Here is a 17,807-nt window from a genome sequence, read left to right as displayed (position 1 = left end):
AGGTTATAGGGCACATCCTGCACTCCACACAGAGCGCCTTTACTGGATGCGTCACTCAGGAGCCCGTATAACTGAGTTTTTAAACTGGGGAGGGAAAGATCATCGTACGTTTAACGCAACAAGTGTTTGGGATTTTACTGAAACAAAATTCCACAAGAGAATCAGTATTGCATTGGTTTATATGCGTGATACTGACTGCTGGCCAAACAATCACATCTAGCAGGCCCATCAGAACAACTATCTACTGTATATGAATAGTAATTCATTATTAAATGTGCTTTTGTTACAGCTGAACTCCGAAGTAAGCTGCTGAAACCTTAAGATATGTTCCAAGCCTTTCTGTGCTACAGAGCTTGCGTTCAGTTTACAAAACGTAATGAACCTTGAACTATTCCTTTAAAAAGTAGATGACATCTTCCACTACAGAAGCAGTGATGTGCTGTGTGAAGTATGCTGTCAGCGGTGTTGTCCACACAGACTTTATTTGAAATGTGGGGAAGACAGACGCAGAAACCAAATCAATGTATCAGGAACGAGCATTAATATTTATTGCATCCGTTTGCTTTCTAATACAATAAAAAAAAATATTGAAAAATCTAAAAATGTAGAAGTTCAAATTAAATTTAAGGCCTAATATTTAGCCACCAACTAAAAGCTATTATGGTCAAGCCAAAAAAAAATAAAAAATTAAAAAAATGAATTGGAGCAGAGATTGCATTTCAGATAGGGATACGACATTACAGTATTTAAACAGTAAATTTCAAAAGAAAAAAAAGGGAATAAGACATCTGCAACAGTGAGCAGAGGCCCACCCTCAGATACAAACAGCGGTTTGCAACTGGAGTAAAACAGAGACGCAGTTCTTCTGGATCTCTTTGTCCCGACCGGTTAGGAGTTATTAACTGTTTAACAGAACGTGATCGTGGAGCTGTCAGCTTCCAGCAATTAACTTTCTGGTCTTGTAATGTGAAAGCAAGATAATTTAAGAGACCCTGAGAGAAAAAGAGGGTTACTGGATGTGAGTTTTGACCTAAAATAATACCCAGGCACCATGGTATTTTTCACATGAGGTACCCTGTTCCAGGTGCCTACCTCGATCATCGTGTTGAGAATGTATTGTGCATGTTTTAAGATTATTATATATGTGCTATTCTATATAAGCACTTTATTCTTAATTTTATAAAAGTACTAAAAAGCACTTTGGACAGAAAACACCCTTCACGCTAAAATGTTTGACAAAGCTTTGAATAGCGTTAGTTAATCTACACAGCTTACCTTGCATATGCCTATTACGGTATATTTTTCAATCACAACTTGATATGCAGTGCCAAAATGACAGCCCTTCTCATCATAGGCAAACCTGAATGTTGGGAGAACACTTGCATGGCAAACTTCATATCGTGGTCTGCTAATATAAATGAACCCTGTAAAACATCACCCGGCAAGAACCAAGTGACATGGTCTCTCCAGAATGAGTCAAATCGCACGCCCTGGCATTATTGGGGCAACCTAGTGCTGTCATAACCTGTGCTAATATAATGGAACAAACCAAACTTCTCTATATATCTCGTATTAGAATTCTCTTTTAGGGATCCCTAGCAGTAACAGCCATGACCTTCTGCATCACGTTAGCTACAACACAGCAGATTAGAAAATAAAGTGAATCAAGTGATCTGACTGGAACGCACGTGTTTCAAAATAAAGTACTGTAATAGCAGTGCTCATGGTGGCGACAGTTCTGAAATTACGTTTTCTTCTGTACATTTTAAAACAGAAATGTACTTTGGGTGTTTTGGGGAAAAAAACATATATTTAGTTGGAACAACTGCATTATTAATACACCCTCTCACAGCCTAATTACCAGCGTAATGTGTCCTCTACTTTGGGGATTTTATGGGTGTAGCAATGACAGCTGCTTCTGAGCAGAGTGATAATGAGTGTACACAGTCATGTGGAATATCAGAGAGAGAGAGATTTCAAATGAAACTCACCGCACTTAAGTAGACAGGCATGGGCAACGCTTCATTTAGCATGGCATAAGTATTCCTCAAGGGAAATTGCAGCAGTGACCAGCACTGCTCAAAACTGATGCTTTGCTGGTTTCTATCTGGTCATGCTGGTTCAGGAGGCTTGTTTCTGGTTGAAGAGCTGGTTAAACTGGTCCATTACTGTACAGTTCTAGTCTATCATTCGTCTACACTTCTAAATCAAACAGAAAGACCCATGTAAAACTGTACTAAATGCTTTCAAACACATGAAACGTTCTCTTTGAGCCACTGCCCTAACCCTAATTAAGAATATAGTTGATTTGACTCCTGAGAGACAATTTTGTACTGCAATATGGTATACATTACCTTTGTTTTCCAGCTTATTCAAAATTTAAAGGAAGTTTTGATATTTTTTTCATTTTCACAGAATATCCGTACACCAACAAACTTGTTTGTCAGAGCAGTATCACAAGTTACAGCTTTGAGTAAAAGTGTAACTGCAGACACAAACGTTTCCTCCTCTATCAGTTTCAAATGGTAAGCATCAACTTTGCTTTTATATTCCAACTTTACCTGAATTTTCTATTTTGCTTAGTGAATGCACCCTTGTAAAAGTTTACTGCAGTATTTTTAGTTTGACCATGTTTTTCCCTGTTGTCATACTGTACATTTACCATAGTTTATTTATATTAGTTTATAGTTTATATATTACATGTTTTATTACACGCTGCTGTGCTTTCATAAGGGCATCTTATAGTTGTAAATAAGCAAACAGTGTGTGACTGGCTTTTCTTAGGTTTGAAAGCCACTTATTGTAGAGCACTGCAAACTGTAACAGTTTCAGTTAACAAACAACAATGTAGTAATAACGTGGAAACTAGAGTGTCTTTATTATAACTATTAGGTAACAAACAGCCAATCCTGCTTATTACCACTCCTGTTAATATCACCATTGACAAGTCCAGGCCAGAATATAATGGAAGTCAATGGGAGATAGTCCTGATAACACCATTAAAAATCGATCACATTTATCAGCCATACAACTGATTTTCACCCTGCTTAACATTGGGAAATAAATGAAACTGGGAGATTGACAAGGAAGGAAGGAAGTTGCTGTAGTGCTGCTGTACTTTATTGAAATGTTGCAGATATTAAGAGTAGCACAATATACCGTAAAAACGGTGTATAAGTCGGTCCCCCCAACCCTTTTTGTGACAACAATTTCAGGAAAAAGCATATAGGTCACACCGGTGTATAACTCGACCCCCTTTTTTAGGACCCCCCCCCCCTAAAAACACCTAGAAAATAGACTTATACAAAGGTTTTTACAGTAGCATATACTGTAGAGCAGAAATGAATGACTGAGATCCTCCGCAGTTATTTTTGGTTTCTCAACACTATTTTAAAGCTTATTTTGCCAGGCTGTTCATGAACTCAACTCCACCTATTATCACCACGTTTTATATTTTAGTAGGAACCATCAAAGTTCTCTTTCAGTTGCTACACAATGAAGCAGTACAGTAATGTACCGTTACAGCACATAATACAACTGGGATTTTGAAAAGGATTACTTAGGAAATAATTAGAAGCTATAAAACAAGTACACTTTAAAAGGCTGTGCCCTCGAGAATATATTCTTAGATACATCAAGTACACTAATGTTTTGACTAAAGTTAAGCACTATATCATTACCATAATACAATACAAATGGCAGTAATTACTAAGTAGTTACCAAGTGATAATGCAAATACTGTATATAATAAACCTATAATTACACAGTAATTTCCAAAAAGTTAGTATCATGTATGATATACATGTGTTCTTAGCTGAATTCTCAATTTGTAAATTTCTTTAAAATTTGCTTTCATTTTCATCCACAATATTATCAGAACGTTCACACATACAGTACATTAGTACCCCCTCCCCGCTCAGCCAACACAGCAGAACCAAACTGAGTCATGGAAATTCATTATCTGGAAAACAACAACAAAAAAAAAGTAAATATCCAGCCACAGTGGTTGTTTTGATAAAGCTGAACGTTTCGATGTGTTTTGTTGTCTGTTTTCTCTTCAAACTAATCCTGGTTTGAATATTTTAAATCAAATTAACAAAATAAAAACTAAATAATGTATATTGTATGTTTTCAACAGCTAAGCAGTTTTATAATATCTGCTAAGCAGCACTATAGATATACATTAAACACTGCATTGAAGCCAATTTCTCCTCCCTCATTTAAAGCCCCACTAGAAAACAGTACTTTTTTATTTGAATGTTGTATATGTAACAGAAACTTAAAAGAACAGTCAAGTTCTTACACTTACAAAGAATCCTATGTCTTCGAACTTATAAATATCTGCAGGCAAACTGGTTTATAACTAACAGTACGAATGCATGAATTTCTGACAAGCTTACAAGTGTTCTCCAAAAACACTGAGTAAACACTTTTGGCCCAAAAAAAGACAACAGATGATACAGTACTGTCTTTTTTTCTTTCTTTTCTTCAGCACTCTAAAAGGTAAAACGTTTAGTCATGGCTGTCTTTTAATAACAAAAAAAGAAGACTGGGCTTCAATGCTCAACGTCTTTAAGATAACAGTAGGACACTACATATACTAGGACTCATCAAAAATGTGTTTTAAAGACTTTTTTTTTTTTTTTTTTTTAAGGACTGTTTCTTGAAGAGTGTAAACTTTGTCTCAGGTTAAAAATGAGATCAACCCCTTAATTAAACTCAGGAACACCGCAGGAATGCATCGCACCACCACGAGCCCACCGATCCAGCACAGAGCGCCCCGACATTTCAAGTCAGTTGCTGCTTTAAGATAAAAGAAAAACTTGAAGAGAGAGAGAGAGAGCAAAAGAGAGAAATAAACAGCTTCCCTACCTCACCATACTTGTCACAGTTTGTCAACCCTCGCCAGAATAAAACTCAAAGCCGTTAATCCACTAAAACCACAGGACAGTTAGGCAAGTAAGGCCGGGCGGAGGGAGGGAGGGGGGGGTGGTCAGAGGAGAGGAGGGTGCAGTTTAATCTCGGATTTGGAGGAGTGTCTCTGCCATCAGTCCTTCAGCAATTACAGCTTCTTTAAAGATAATGTGAACGAGAGACTACCACCTTTTTTTTTTATTTTTTTATACATGAAACAAACCTTTGACGGAAGAGGAAGTCTGTGTCCTATCTGAGCAAGTAAACGCAGGCATAGCTTAGAAACAGCAAATTAAAAAAGAAAAAAAAACATTGATGCATAGCAATAAGAACGGTTAAATTCTAGAGTTAAGTAGTTTTAAAAAATGGTTTTAAAAAACTTGCAGACTGGCAAGTAAACAAAATACTCAAAATAGCTTTACACTGGTGCAAAAGCTTAGATAACATGTCCAAGTTTGAAAATTATAAATAAATATTAAATAAACTGTGTCTATGATATCCAGTTAAAAGGGAATACAAGATAAAGTTTATGCATACAACACATTGCGTTCAAGCAGTTACCATTATTTTTTTAGGTACACTTATAACTCACTAAATCAAGTGTGAATCCTGAATGATGAAAACAACCATGAGATACACTGTTGAGGAGATAAACACATTATACAGTACAGTACAGGTCCATGCTAATTCTGGAACAGTCAATTTCAAATGTGACACTTATAGGATGAGCTTCCTCGGCTCCAAGTCATCATTTATTCTTATCCCGTTTCCAGTCTTGTGCTTTCTTGCTGTATCACATAGCTTGTACTGCACATTCTGCTGTTGATTGGGGAAAACCCTTACTGCCAAAAATAGCCCTAACACAGCTTGCTAACACAAAACAGAAACTTACTGTACTTAAACAATTAGACAAAATGTTTTGAGAATCACCGGGCTTGTACTAAATGTGTCGAATTCTGTTACTATTTGGTTTTTAAATATACTTTATAAATGATTATTATTTTTTTCTTAAAGAAACTGCTTGTATTTGTAAAAGGCATACAAGCCTAAAAGCACAATTAACTAATATATATATAAACTGATTTTCAGAAAACATTTTACCGTCTTTTTGTGTATATATATATATTATGCTAAGAAGTAGGTCAATAAATTACCCCTCCAGGAGGCGGTGTTTGGACCTACTACTCTTTAGATTATTATAATAGTCCCGCAGGAAGACAAAATGCTTGGGCTTGCCTCCTTTGCCATGTTCCAGCGAGCCAGACAAGCTGGTCATGCAGTGCGCCACGTGATACTAGTAAACATTCAACAGTGGGCAACAACCCCGTTTTAGAATATTGTAGCACGCATGGTTCTCTCCATCTAGGACCAAGTACTTCCACAATGGCATGCTGCTGGCATTGTTTCAACTTTATCAGCACCTTTTGGAAGCCATCACTTCAACAACGAAATATTGAACTGGCCAAGTTCTGGCATCAAGCTCCGCGCATATAAAATGTAGACGGATATAGCATCATGCCCACTCCAACAGCCAATGACCCTGAAGAGCCCTGTTCCAGGGGCACAAACACATCGACTGCCTCTTAGCTTCTCCATTTCTAAACAAAATGTGTCTTTCTTAGGAGGGATTGTATACAGCAGAACAGAATTTAAAATGCTTGTTAAGTGCAGCAAACTGAATGTCCATGTGTGGAATGTTTGTTTAAAAAAATAGTGTTAATAGCAGACAGTAAATGCATTTCGAAAGAGGAATCATTTGCATAAGAAATGTGTGCAGTTTAAGATGAGCCAGTGCGTCAGTTTAAGGGCTTGTGTTAAATGTTTTGATAACCTGGTAAGGTGTATTGGTAATTGAGTTTTAGCGATTGAGAAAATATGTATCTAGAACATCTTTGTGATCCATTTATTACTTGGTGGTTATTCTATTGTACATTTACTGTATAGAGATTTCACTTTTGTTATCTCATCCCACATGAATGTTGGCTCCACCACTGCCATTTGTAACAGTTGTGAATAAAATGTTAATATGCCCGATACTTTCTTTTGGATCCCTTGCCAAGTCAGCGAAAGGGATAGAGTTTTGGCAACCACATCAACGCAACTGTTGCAAATGCCAAGCCAAGTTGGCTGCAAATAAAAAGCATCCAGTCCAAGCCTGGGCCAACAGGGGATATGGGTTTTAATGCTGATATGCTTTAAATGGGAGTTTAGATGGCATAACCCCCAGTGCCCTTTGTGAAACAAATCAACAGGTATATGTCTAGAGCCGCTTCTTTTGTTCTGCATCAAAAACACAATAGGGTCCCTCAGCGGCTCACCTAGTAAAAGCACTGGAACTTTGGAGGACAGCGAGTCATGCAATCATGGTTTGAATCCTGCTCGTGCCAAGCTGCCGATCTTGGCACTCCCATGGGGTTAGGGAGGAAAATCAGCTGGAGATAGCTGAGCTCAGCAATCTCATACTAGTCAGGCACCCAATGAGTCCCAACAGAGACATCTCAGGCCATTGCCTCCAGGAATAACGTAGCTGTATATGTCGAAATAAGGGATTTTTAATTTTTTTTTATTTAGTAGTTGCCAATTGATTTTACCCTGTTTTTTCTCCCAATTTGAAATATCCAATTATTTTTTAGACTCAGCCCACCGCTACCACCCCTGCGCTGACTCGGGAGAGGCGAAGACGAACACACGCTGTCCTCCGAAGCGTCTGCCGTCAGCCGACCGCTTCTTTTCACTCTGAAGATCCGCCATGCAGCCAACCCAGAGCTACAGCATCGGAGGACATCGCAGCTCTGGGCAGCTTACAGGCAAGCCCACAGGTGCCAGGGCCAGACTACAAGGGTCGCTGGTGCGTGGTGAGCCGAGGACACCCTGGCCGACCTAAGCCCCCACCCCAAACTATAGGGTGCATCCTTCACTCCACGTGGAGCACCTTTACCGGATTCGCCACTCGGGAGCTCCCTAAATAAGGGAGATTTTAACCCAGGTTCGGGGTCCGGGACCCCACAATTGCTAATTGAAAAGCTTATTGCTGCTTATATTAGTAAGCAATTAAGTCAACTGGTTCCATACAGTAGACGCATTCCAGCAAGGGGACCTGCTGCAATGGACCAAACTGCCTTCCACTGTTACATAACGCTTATTACTGTGGGGTTAGTTCAAGCCATGGGACAAGTGACAAAGGATAGTATACATAGAATGTTCTCTTTCTGCTTTGAAGGTTTGCCAGTTCTGTATTTATTGTCGACAGTAGAGACAAGACTGTTATTTTTAGAAAGCAGCTGGGATAGGGGGCTCGCTCGTTCACATTAAAACGGTCCAAATGCAGCCCAACACCTTGGCTCACCTTTTATCGAGTGGCCAAGTGAGAAAAAGAAATAAGAAAGGGTTATTTCTATCAGCCAATGGCATTCCAGTTGTCAACCTTCACTGGAATTTCTGCCCCTCCCAATGGATACTACAATTTTCATGAAGCAATAAAACCTAAGGGGGGGGATTCATTTTTAGAGCAGCAGTTTCTCTTAATCAAGTTTAGTTTTACACTATAATATAACTCCTTGTTTTACTACACAGCCCGTCACAGCCCCCTGTGCAGAAAGCAGACCATGTTGACTGTCCAGTTTACATTCTTAAAGCCCAGTCCCCAATTAGGCTTGCCCCATCTGTTAAGGTACTTGCAGCAGAAGTTACGATCAATGACATATTGTTCTTTTGTATAACAATTTTTTCCATAATGAAGCAATTTACAGGAAACACCTACAAAGCTGAAACTTCCAACATGAGCTTATAAAGCAAGAGTTAAATCAATTATAAAAACGATTTATTCTTTTTTTTTTATTTGCATCATGTTTGGTATTATAAAAAAAAAAGAGAACAAAAAAATTCAGCAACACACCAAAGCAGACGTTGAAAATAAATTTCTCTGAAACCAGATGTTGGTTTTCCACCCGTACACAATTTCTTTTCTCATTAAGTTCATTAACAAGCATTTTCATTTATAAAAATCGCACATTTCAGAACACATGGCATGCTGCTCCAACCTTCAATATTGAAGTGCCTCCCTCTTTGTTAAAATTGAAAGTTGCTTTGCAGCACATACACAGCTTTCCTTTAGCATACAGCATTCAAATAAGGATTTGAAATCTAATGACATGTTTGTGTTTTTACAATGATGTGCGTTACTTTTAGGAACATATTCCAATGGTATTGCTAAAAAGAGAACATCAGGTAACATTACAGGCATAATGTTACGATACAGAACTGCTTCTAAATATGGATGTAGTTTCAACTGTCACTCAGGCAACTGAGCCAATTCATTTGTTTTATAAATTCATTACTTTGTTAAAAACTCAAGATGTGTTGCTCTGTGCCTTTTGGTTTTGACTGTTGCTTCAGGCAGAGTTCTGTTAAACTCAGGATCTTTCACAACCGCACTACTGGCTTGATCAATAAGCGATTCTGCTAACTGTCTTTAGGCAATTCCTGCAAGTGGATGTTTAAAAATCATACACAGTAAGCTACTATAGATTAATGCTGGTGCAACAAACCAGCATCTTAGCCACTATGCAAAAGAGCCAGGCTCTTCTGCATTTGTGGTTTTAGAGTTTTTAACCTCCTCTCACTTCACAGCAGCACAACATTACACTCGGACAAACAAACATAAACATGTGTACAAATATTCTTATAAATATTATTTGTAGCTGTATATATATTTAAACACACTAAGCGCACTGCATTGTAATGTAGCAGTTGGTTCAAACAATTTATCAACACATGCTGGATTATAAATAAGTATAAATCTATAAAGAGGATCCAGAATCCAGAAATAGGAAGACAGGGTTTTTATGCCGTGTTGTTTTTTTGGATAATAATAATAATAATAATAATAATAATAATAATAATAATAATAATAATAATAATAATAATAATAATAAAATTAAATGAAATGGATGCAGTAATTGTATCAATTAAATATGCAATTAACCAAGATTAACTGAGATTAATGTTTTTAATCTTAAAATAATGTCTTTAATTTTAAGATTAACCGCGATTAATATTTGTAATCGCTTGAGAGCTGTAATATATAATATATACACATACACACATTCTCTCTCTCTATATGAGTAATATAAACCCAGTACCCCATTAAATGATTAAAGGCTACAGAAAAACAGTAGAATGCATGTTATTTATTTCAGTTATAAATGATCGTATATGAATGAATCAGAATAGACACTTCTGCCACTGAACACAAGCAATGCTTGTGCAAATATCTGAATAATTGTCCCAGCACTACTATGAACTAACACAGCTTGCCTCCAATGATAAAGTAGCAATGCTTTTTCCTTGTTTGTTTTTTATTGCTTTCAATGACCCATGGGCACAGTTTATTTTTGTTTGTTTTTCACCTTTTCAGTTCCGTGCAGAATGCTCATCCTTTCTAGACAGGGTGATGATGTCATACCTGCTTTTCTGAGGCATGCAGTCAAATGCCAAACATGGAAAAGATGAGAAAACGAAGGGGTGGGGGTCAGAGAGTAGATATTGCATCATCGTCCTGTATGGAAAGTAATCAAAGGTGAAGCTTGCAGGGGGTGTATATAGTTGTGTTTTTTTTTTGTTTTTTTTTGTTTGTTTTTTTAATAATAATGCAGAGTCTCTAGTTTTATCCCATTCCCTACTGCTCTGCCCAATTCTGAGAACCCTTGCTTGACCCAATAAGTTGCTTTTCCAATACACGGCCATAAATCAGTCGTGCTTCATAACATTAGAGGGCAGGTAACTTGGAGCAGGTCCACCGGTAACTGTTCAGTTCCATGAAGAGCCATAAAATAGAGACGTATGGGAGCCGTTTTTACACTGGAACAGGTCTTATTTTTCTCTGTACGGCAAAGATCAAGGATTACATTTTCAATGACCTGTTTACTGAATTCCAGCACATTGGCCCAGCTAAAAAGTTCATCGAGGTGGAATATCCCCGTGCAAGTAGTAAATTCCATGTGACACTGTCCCTTTCAATTTGCGTTTCCATGATATTTAAGCCTAATTGGCCTTGCAGAACTGAAATGAAATTCATTAGGTGCTCTGCATGTATTTATTTAATCTCATAATGCCTGGTAAAGCTGTTCAGTAAACTGCCCTCAGGTGACCCCTGGCAGCAGTGATAGTCCAGCCCATCAGAAGCAGGGAGAAGGTTTGCAAGTAACCAGTTTGTGTGTTACTGTGTAACCTGCAGTTTCTGACAACGAGATATTAAACTTGGTCCTGGGCCACGTTTAACAGAGTGGTAATGTACCACCTTCGAGTTTTCAGATATGCCAAAAATCACCAGAACCTATTTTACACAGACCCTCACCCAAAGTCACAAGAATGACTTTCAGAAATCGTTATCAGCCAAGTCCCTGATGTCAAAAAACCCAATGTTTGACCAAAAGGTATAAAAAACAAAAGTTCTTCCTTCCTTAAACTTTCAAAAACTAAAACTAATTTGTTTGTTTCAATAATTACAGATACAGGCTACTTACTACTTGTATTGTATCAAACAAACAATTCAGTGTGTTCTATTTTAAAGTATTAAACAAGGGGTCCTTTCTTAGTCCTGGGAAAGCTGGAATATACATTAGCAGTGTCAGCGAGGTGGACTGGGGTTAAACACCATCCTGTATATGAATATTAACATTAAACCAGATTCCGACTTAGGCATGCGACTCAAAATAGCCTAATCCGCTCCTGTTTTTGGATGTTTGTCTCCGTGCTTCGAATGATTGCTGTGTGCTGTATCTTTATTTTTAGTTCCTGGAATGCGCCTTGCACGGTGTGCTTAAACTTTGCTTATCGGTTACTTGGCTACCATTCACATTAAAGAACCAGAGGGGAAACCAGTGGGTATTTTTTTTCTAGTTAATCATTAAAAAAAAAAATACTGAAAACATATGTATGCTTTTGGCTGTAACATTTAACAGCTGCGCCACTTCAGCCAAAAGAAACACATTTTCAAGCAACCAATACAACAAACCATAACTCCCTCACCAGGTATTGTACAGTGGAACAAAAGCAGCCATTAATAACACATTCTGTTTAGGTGGTACAGGGGAAACTTTTTTATTTTTTTATTTAACTTACTTGTTTTTTTTAAAACACTGGCTGTTAAAAAAAAAAAAAAAAAAAAAAAAAAAAAAAAGCCAGAAGATTATGAGGTCAACATTGGTTGTATTATTTCAGGAGGAGGCAGAACAGAAATCTCTTGGCCCTTAGTTCTATGCATATATACAGTACAGTGCATCCTTAAAAGGTCCACAGTGTTGCATTAGAATATACTGACTATGCCATGTGTGTCTGGCTATATTGAGATACCTATAATTTATTTAACCAGAAGATTTACCCATTGAGGGGGTCCTGGCAAACAATAAAAAGGCAACTGCAAAGTACAAACACAGGAAAAACATGTGTAGTTCAAGCTTGTCTTGTTTATTCACCTCAAAGAACAGTATAAATAAGACATATCTATTAATGCGGGCTGAAGGAGAAGCACTGGTAGGAAAACCAGAGAAAGAAAGATTATCAGATTCATTCTTCATACTACTATGGAAACAGTTCCACGATATGGAAAAAGATAATTCTCCCAAACGTGTTCAGAATCCTAAGGGTGTAAAGTAGAGCCAGTGCTAGTCCTTTCTACCAGCACACTCAAACAGGGAGGTGCCAATCCTTTAAAACCCTTAAACACAACACAATACCAATGAAAAAGACTCCAGTTTAACTAAGAGCCAGCCTAGCTTTAGGTACATGTGACCCCCACTATCTCTTGTCTGTTTAAGCATGGCAGAGTATTCACCAAAATGTGCCACATGGCGGGACTGGTCTTTGATGCAAATTTCCCTGCATATTTAGGGAAAATTGACAGATTTTTGCTAGACAGGTGGAAGTCTCCTTAGCTGAGGGCTGTATGTAAAAGGGGGAAGTCTCCTCAGCTGAGGGCTGTATGTAAAAGGGGGAAGTCTCCTCAGCTGAGGGCTGTATGTAAAAGGGGGAAGTCTCCTCAGCTGAGGGCTGTATGTAAAAGGGGGAAGTCTCCTCAGCTGAGGGCTGTATGTAAAAACCTCTTCGTAGCTGTCAGCAGGTCTTCCTATCTGTCTCAAGTCTCTTCCACAGTTTCCTGGAAGTTTCGGTAAGCTATCTTATTGCTCCACCTTGGCTTTCTGCCTTCCTGTCTTGCTCACCATCCTGTGCGGGGCTCTTTCGTTCTTTTAGCAGGTTTCATTTACTGGTTTAAACACTACACTACGCACGTCAAAACATGAATTTTTTTTCCTAGAAAGAACAGGGACATTGGCACTTAGTTTTGTTTTTTTAAACTACAGAATATGATCCAAGATCAGCTCAACAGCATCATTTCCACTTGCAGATCAACATCTATTATTGCTCAATGTAATATTTTTTATATCTACTATGGACAGAGTGTTACTGGGGCACAGGTTAAAAGAAGATTGCATTAGTTATCATCAACTTAAAGTGTGAGTAATATCTTATTAATTCTTGATATTCTAACACCTGGGCACAGTGCAATTTTTATTTTTGCAGACTCTCAGTAGAAACAAGCCTTAGCCTGGTAATCTTTTAGACACACAACACCTCTCACAAAGAGCCCAGCTATCTCTGATGTCATCTAATTGTGCCTGTCACCATGGTTACAATGGGACGGAAATAGGTTTTTCATATTTGAATATTTTTTCCTTTTTAATTAGCTGGACAATAACAGTAGTATTCATACCTACATTAAAAAGGTATTTTTTTTTGCCGAATACATTTCAAGCTGTTATCAAACATTCATTTTTTTCCCCAGCTCTACAATCACCTGCCTGATTTAACAAAGCTAAATGATTTGACTCTACCTTGATTATCTAAAACCCGAAAGACAATCAACAAAATACAGCTTTCTCCTACTGTTATTAAGTCTACTGTTCACTGTTGAGTGTTAAATTGTGTGAATTTCACCTTGGTTTATTACAGTAATTGGTCTTCCAGCAGGTTTTGAAAGCTGGCTCCATGCCGTATACTACATTGCATGGGATAAATGAGGTCCCACACCCCTAGATCTGCACAGATCCAGTTATGAAAACTTCAAGGGGGTGAATCTTGTTGAGTAGTTATGGTAACGCTACTTCTTTTCGGTTTAGTTATTTAACTATCTACTGCAGCTTTCAGCTTCTATAAAAGAGCCTTGGGGTACACTTACATGTCACAAATGTCTTTTGTTGTCAAATCCTCTTGTTTCCATTTATGGAAGACTGCAAGAGTTCGACGTTTTTTCTCTCATTTTGATTTGTAACCTCTAGGCTTGACAATCGTAACCCAGTGTTTGCAGGCCTCACATCTAAAGCAATTGACAGTTTACAAATCGTTCAGAATACAGCTGCCAGAATCTTGACTAGCACGAAAAAGTACCACCTCATTACACCAGTCCTGGCTAAACTTCACTGGCTTCCCATCAAGTACCGAATCTCTTTTAATCTACTTCTCCTGACGTATCGCTCACTCAAATGGCACTGGTCCTGCTCACCTTACTGAATTACTTTGTCTTTACCAGCCGGTTCGTACCCTTCGCTCCTCCCAGGCTGGCCTGCTGGTTGTTCCTGATCTGAAACGGGTTGCACTCGCTAGTCATTCCTTTAGTCCCCTGTGCTACAGAATGACCTCCCCATTGACATCAGGAGCTGCCACTCAGTTTAAAAAAGGTCTTTAGACTTATCTGTTCGGTCTCACGTGGATGAAGGCCCTTGAGAAGAGAGTCTCTCGTTGTTCTCCGCTATCTGCTTTTATAGCCCAATTTGCTTTCATGTATGTCCTGTTTTTATGAGTGGTCTGTTTATTTCTATTTTACATATTGTATTTTTTTTAAAACTGGAAAGCGTCTTGAGATGTGTAGGTGTGCACGTGATATGGGGTTTTATAAATGGAAGCTATTGTTGATGTTGAATCTTTGTAGTTCGTTGGTTGGTTTGATGGATGAAGCTATTTTTCTATAAACGGCTGTTGGCTTCCAAAATAGTTCTCTTATAGTTGGTAGAAATCTCCCCACCGTGCCCCCATGAGCTCTACAAAAACCTGAATATCAAACTCTTGTTTACATTTTACAATCTTATCTTATTGAGACCAGCAATAAGACACCAGCTGGTTTGAAAACTAAAACATATTTTTCTTTGTGGCAAAGATTCATACATTCCTAAAGCAGAATGATTAAGTGCGCTGTTAACCACAATCATTGATTAGAGATTTGTGAGTATAGCATAAGGATGCAATAAAGTTTACAAAATATGGAAAAGCCTTTGCTTTTAATTGAGTACTTTCAGGATTATTAAAGGTTTTCAAAGAACAGTAATTCCCCTGATTCTGCAAGCCCTGACCCAAGCATAACTGGCTGTTTGTCTTTCCAGTCTAGACGCTAAACCATTAATACATTACAACAAGCACCTTTCAGGCACATCAAACAGTCCATTTAACGTTGCCTTTTTCATCTATATGTGTTTTTTTTTGGGGGTTTTTTTTAAGGACTTGATAGTTTGACACACAGATACAGTGGCAATAACCCAGTTAGCCCCACAGGGATATCTGGTAAACCCATGCTTGTTCACACCCATGGCTCGTGTTTTATTTCAGAATTGCCACCGGCCATGTAGTTGGCAAAACAAAGCTGAATGCGGAACTGCACTGATTCAGAAAAGACTTGAGATACAAGCTGAATCTATCTGGTTTAGATGCCGCCTCTGTTGCTTACCACACAACAATAATATTACCTTGGGGGGAAAAAAAATGTAAAAAAGAACAACATATACAAAATAGTGAATTTCTAAACATTATCATATAATAGAAGATGAAATGGTTTTGTTTTTAATAAATACAATCACCCAGTTGATTATTGTACCGCTCTTGTTTCTTTACAGCTTCTTAAGGCAATGGCTGCCTGTCAGGGCTGCTTCTTGCAGCAGTAGGAGGCTATCGGAGGCTTTCTTCTCGTTTCTAAGGGCAGTGACTAAGAGCTAATAGTGATAGGTCTGTGACAGCTATGGTATAGTTTCCCTTTCCTCAGCCTGCCTGGGCTCTATCCATCACCAGGCTGGCTCTCTCGCTCTCAAAGACAACACATATTCGTCCATTACCGAATTTACATTAGCAAGTTGAGGGACACCTGTGCAAACAGACATAGGGTTGTTAATATTAATAAGAACAAAAAAAAAAGCGTATCTAAGCAAATGGCTTTTTTGTGTGGCTTTCCAAACGACAACAAAAAAAAATGTCGCTAAAATGTTGACAGTTTATAATTCTAACACTGTTATATTTTGATTTACAGTATAGTATTTTGTGTTTTTTTTTTTTTTTTTTTTTTTTTTTTTTTTTTTTTAAAGTAAACAAAAACGATTCCAAAAGCAGTTTAATTATATATCAACACTAATTGAATCACAAAATCAATAGTACTTCACTTGAAAGAAAAGCTGCGGAATAAAGCACTTTCATAGGTACACAGTCACACAACACTGTAAAACAAAGTGTACTTCCGAACAGTGCAAAAACTAGGCAACTAGTTTGCTTTATTTTCAGTTTCATAGATATATTTAGTGTATACAGAGACACGCACAACACCGGCATGGGTGTGTGTGTGTGTATTAAAATAATCACTCTAAATACAGCATCCTAACCAATACCATTATCAACAAAACTTTCCGAACCCTACTATTGTTAATTTATACAGAACAATATTTATTATTACCTGTGATTATTTAAAGGGAAACTAGCTCGGTACTGGGCGTAATGCATCTGCATTTTGCAAGACTACCACATATATATATATATATATATATATATAATATATATATATATATATATATATATAGCTGCATATTATATCGTATGGCGTACGGTGAATGAAGACTGTTTAGTCTGCATTTGAAGATGTTTTGGTACATATTGAGCACTCATTTGTCATTACGCGACGTTACTTTCCGGACTCTATGTGACGTTCCGTGAAAAGCCATGAAGAATACACTGCTAGCCAGCCCACGCAGTCACTTCAAAGTGCCTTAGAATAAAGCGTATTCAAGCAGATAACCGCGGTACTGTACCAGTACCTCCAAAATAATACACAAAACATACGTCAAAGGTGCATTTTGCAACGCTGTAACAAAACATGAGGCAAAATAAAACAATGCAACTGGGGGAAAAAAATAAAATAAAAAAAATAAAAAAACTGAGGCTTTGCAACATGCATACAGCGGGCACCGGCTACAAACAAGAATATTGTTTTAAAGCCAGGGGCCTGGCGGCAATCAGGGTTCTGGAGTAGCAGATTATCCCAGACCACTAAACTGCAAGTCGGATATGCAATCAGACCCTACCCTCGTGAACCACAACCCGTGGGTTTATGTAACCTGATGAAAACAAATCGCGTGTAAGGTTATTGCCGTGCCTTACCTGCGAGAAGTCATGTCCGCTTCCAAATGCTATGTTTCCTTGAAATCGACAAGTCCTTCCTAATGCTGTGTCTGTATGTGCATCTGTCTCTGTGTTAAACAATACATAACTCGCAGAATGTAACAGTTCTAGTCCCCGCCTCTGGACCATTCGCTCCCGAGGCTTTTTTCTTTCTTAAAAAGACAGTACACCTACTCCACATGAACTACTCCCAAGCACAATTACTTGCTTACATCTCCCTTCTGATCTCTCTAAAACTTCATTATAAGACTCCAATTGCTGAACTTTTTAAACCAACTATTGGACATTATTGGACAGCTTAGTGAGGGACATTACATGTACAGTGTGTGGGCCTGATTTATCTCACAGTAAATAGTGAAATGGATCACAATTCTATGCATTGGAGTCTCACTTACATAAAAGCTTGC

At 38.0% G+C, this 17,807-nt stretch overlaps 1 protein-coding gene across 3 annotated transcripts in view; it reads right to left on the bottom strand.

Moving 5' to 3' along the window:
- LOC121328588 (tyrosine-protein phosphatase non-receptor type 11-like) overlaps positions 1-17,503 on the bottom strand; it is a 52,731-nt gene extending 35,228 nt beyond the window's left edge. For 2 of the 3 annotated variants that reach the window (XM_041273375.1, XM_041273376.1), the window contains exon 1: positions 17,380-17,503. In XM_041273375.1, the coding sequence (XP_041129309.1) occupies positions 17,380-17,393 (14 nt within the window). In that variant the 5' untranslated portion in view covers positions 17,394-17,503. Of the gene's footprint in view, positions 1-4,872; positions 5,207-17,379 lie in introns of those variants that run through there. The other variant, XM_041273377.1, reaches the window with a different exon arrangement.
- Positions 17,504-17,807: the final 304 nt, after the last annotated feature.

The sequence above is a fragment of the Polyodon spathula genome, chromosome 16 (genome assembly GCF_017654505.1).
Source record: "Polyodon spathula isolate WHYD16114869_AA chromosome 16, ASM1765450v1, whole genome shotgun sequence".
NCBI classification, from domain to species: Eukaryota; Metazoa; Chordata; class Actinopteri; order Acipenseriformes; family Polyodontidae; genus Polyodon; species Polyodon spathula.
This window is presented reverse-complemented; position numbering and strand designations above follow the sequence as displayed.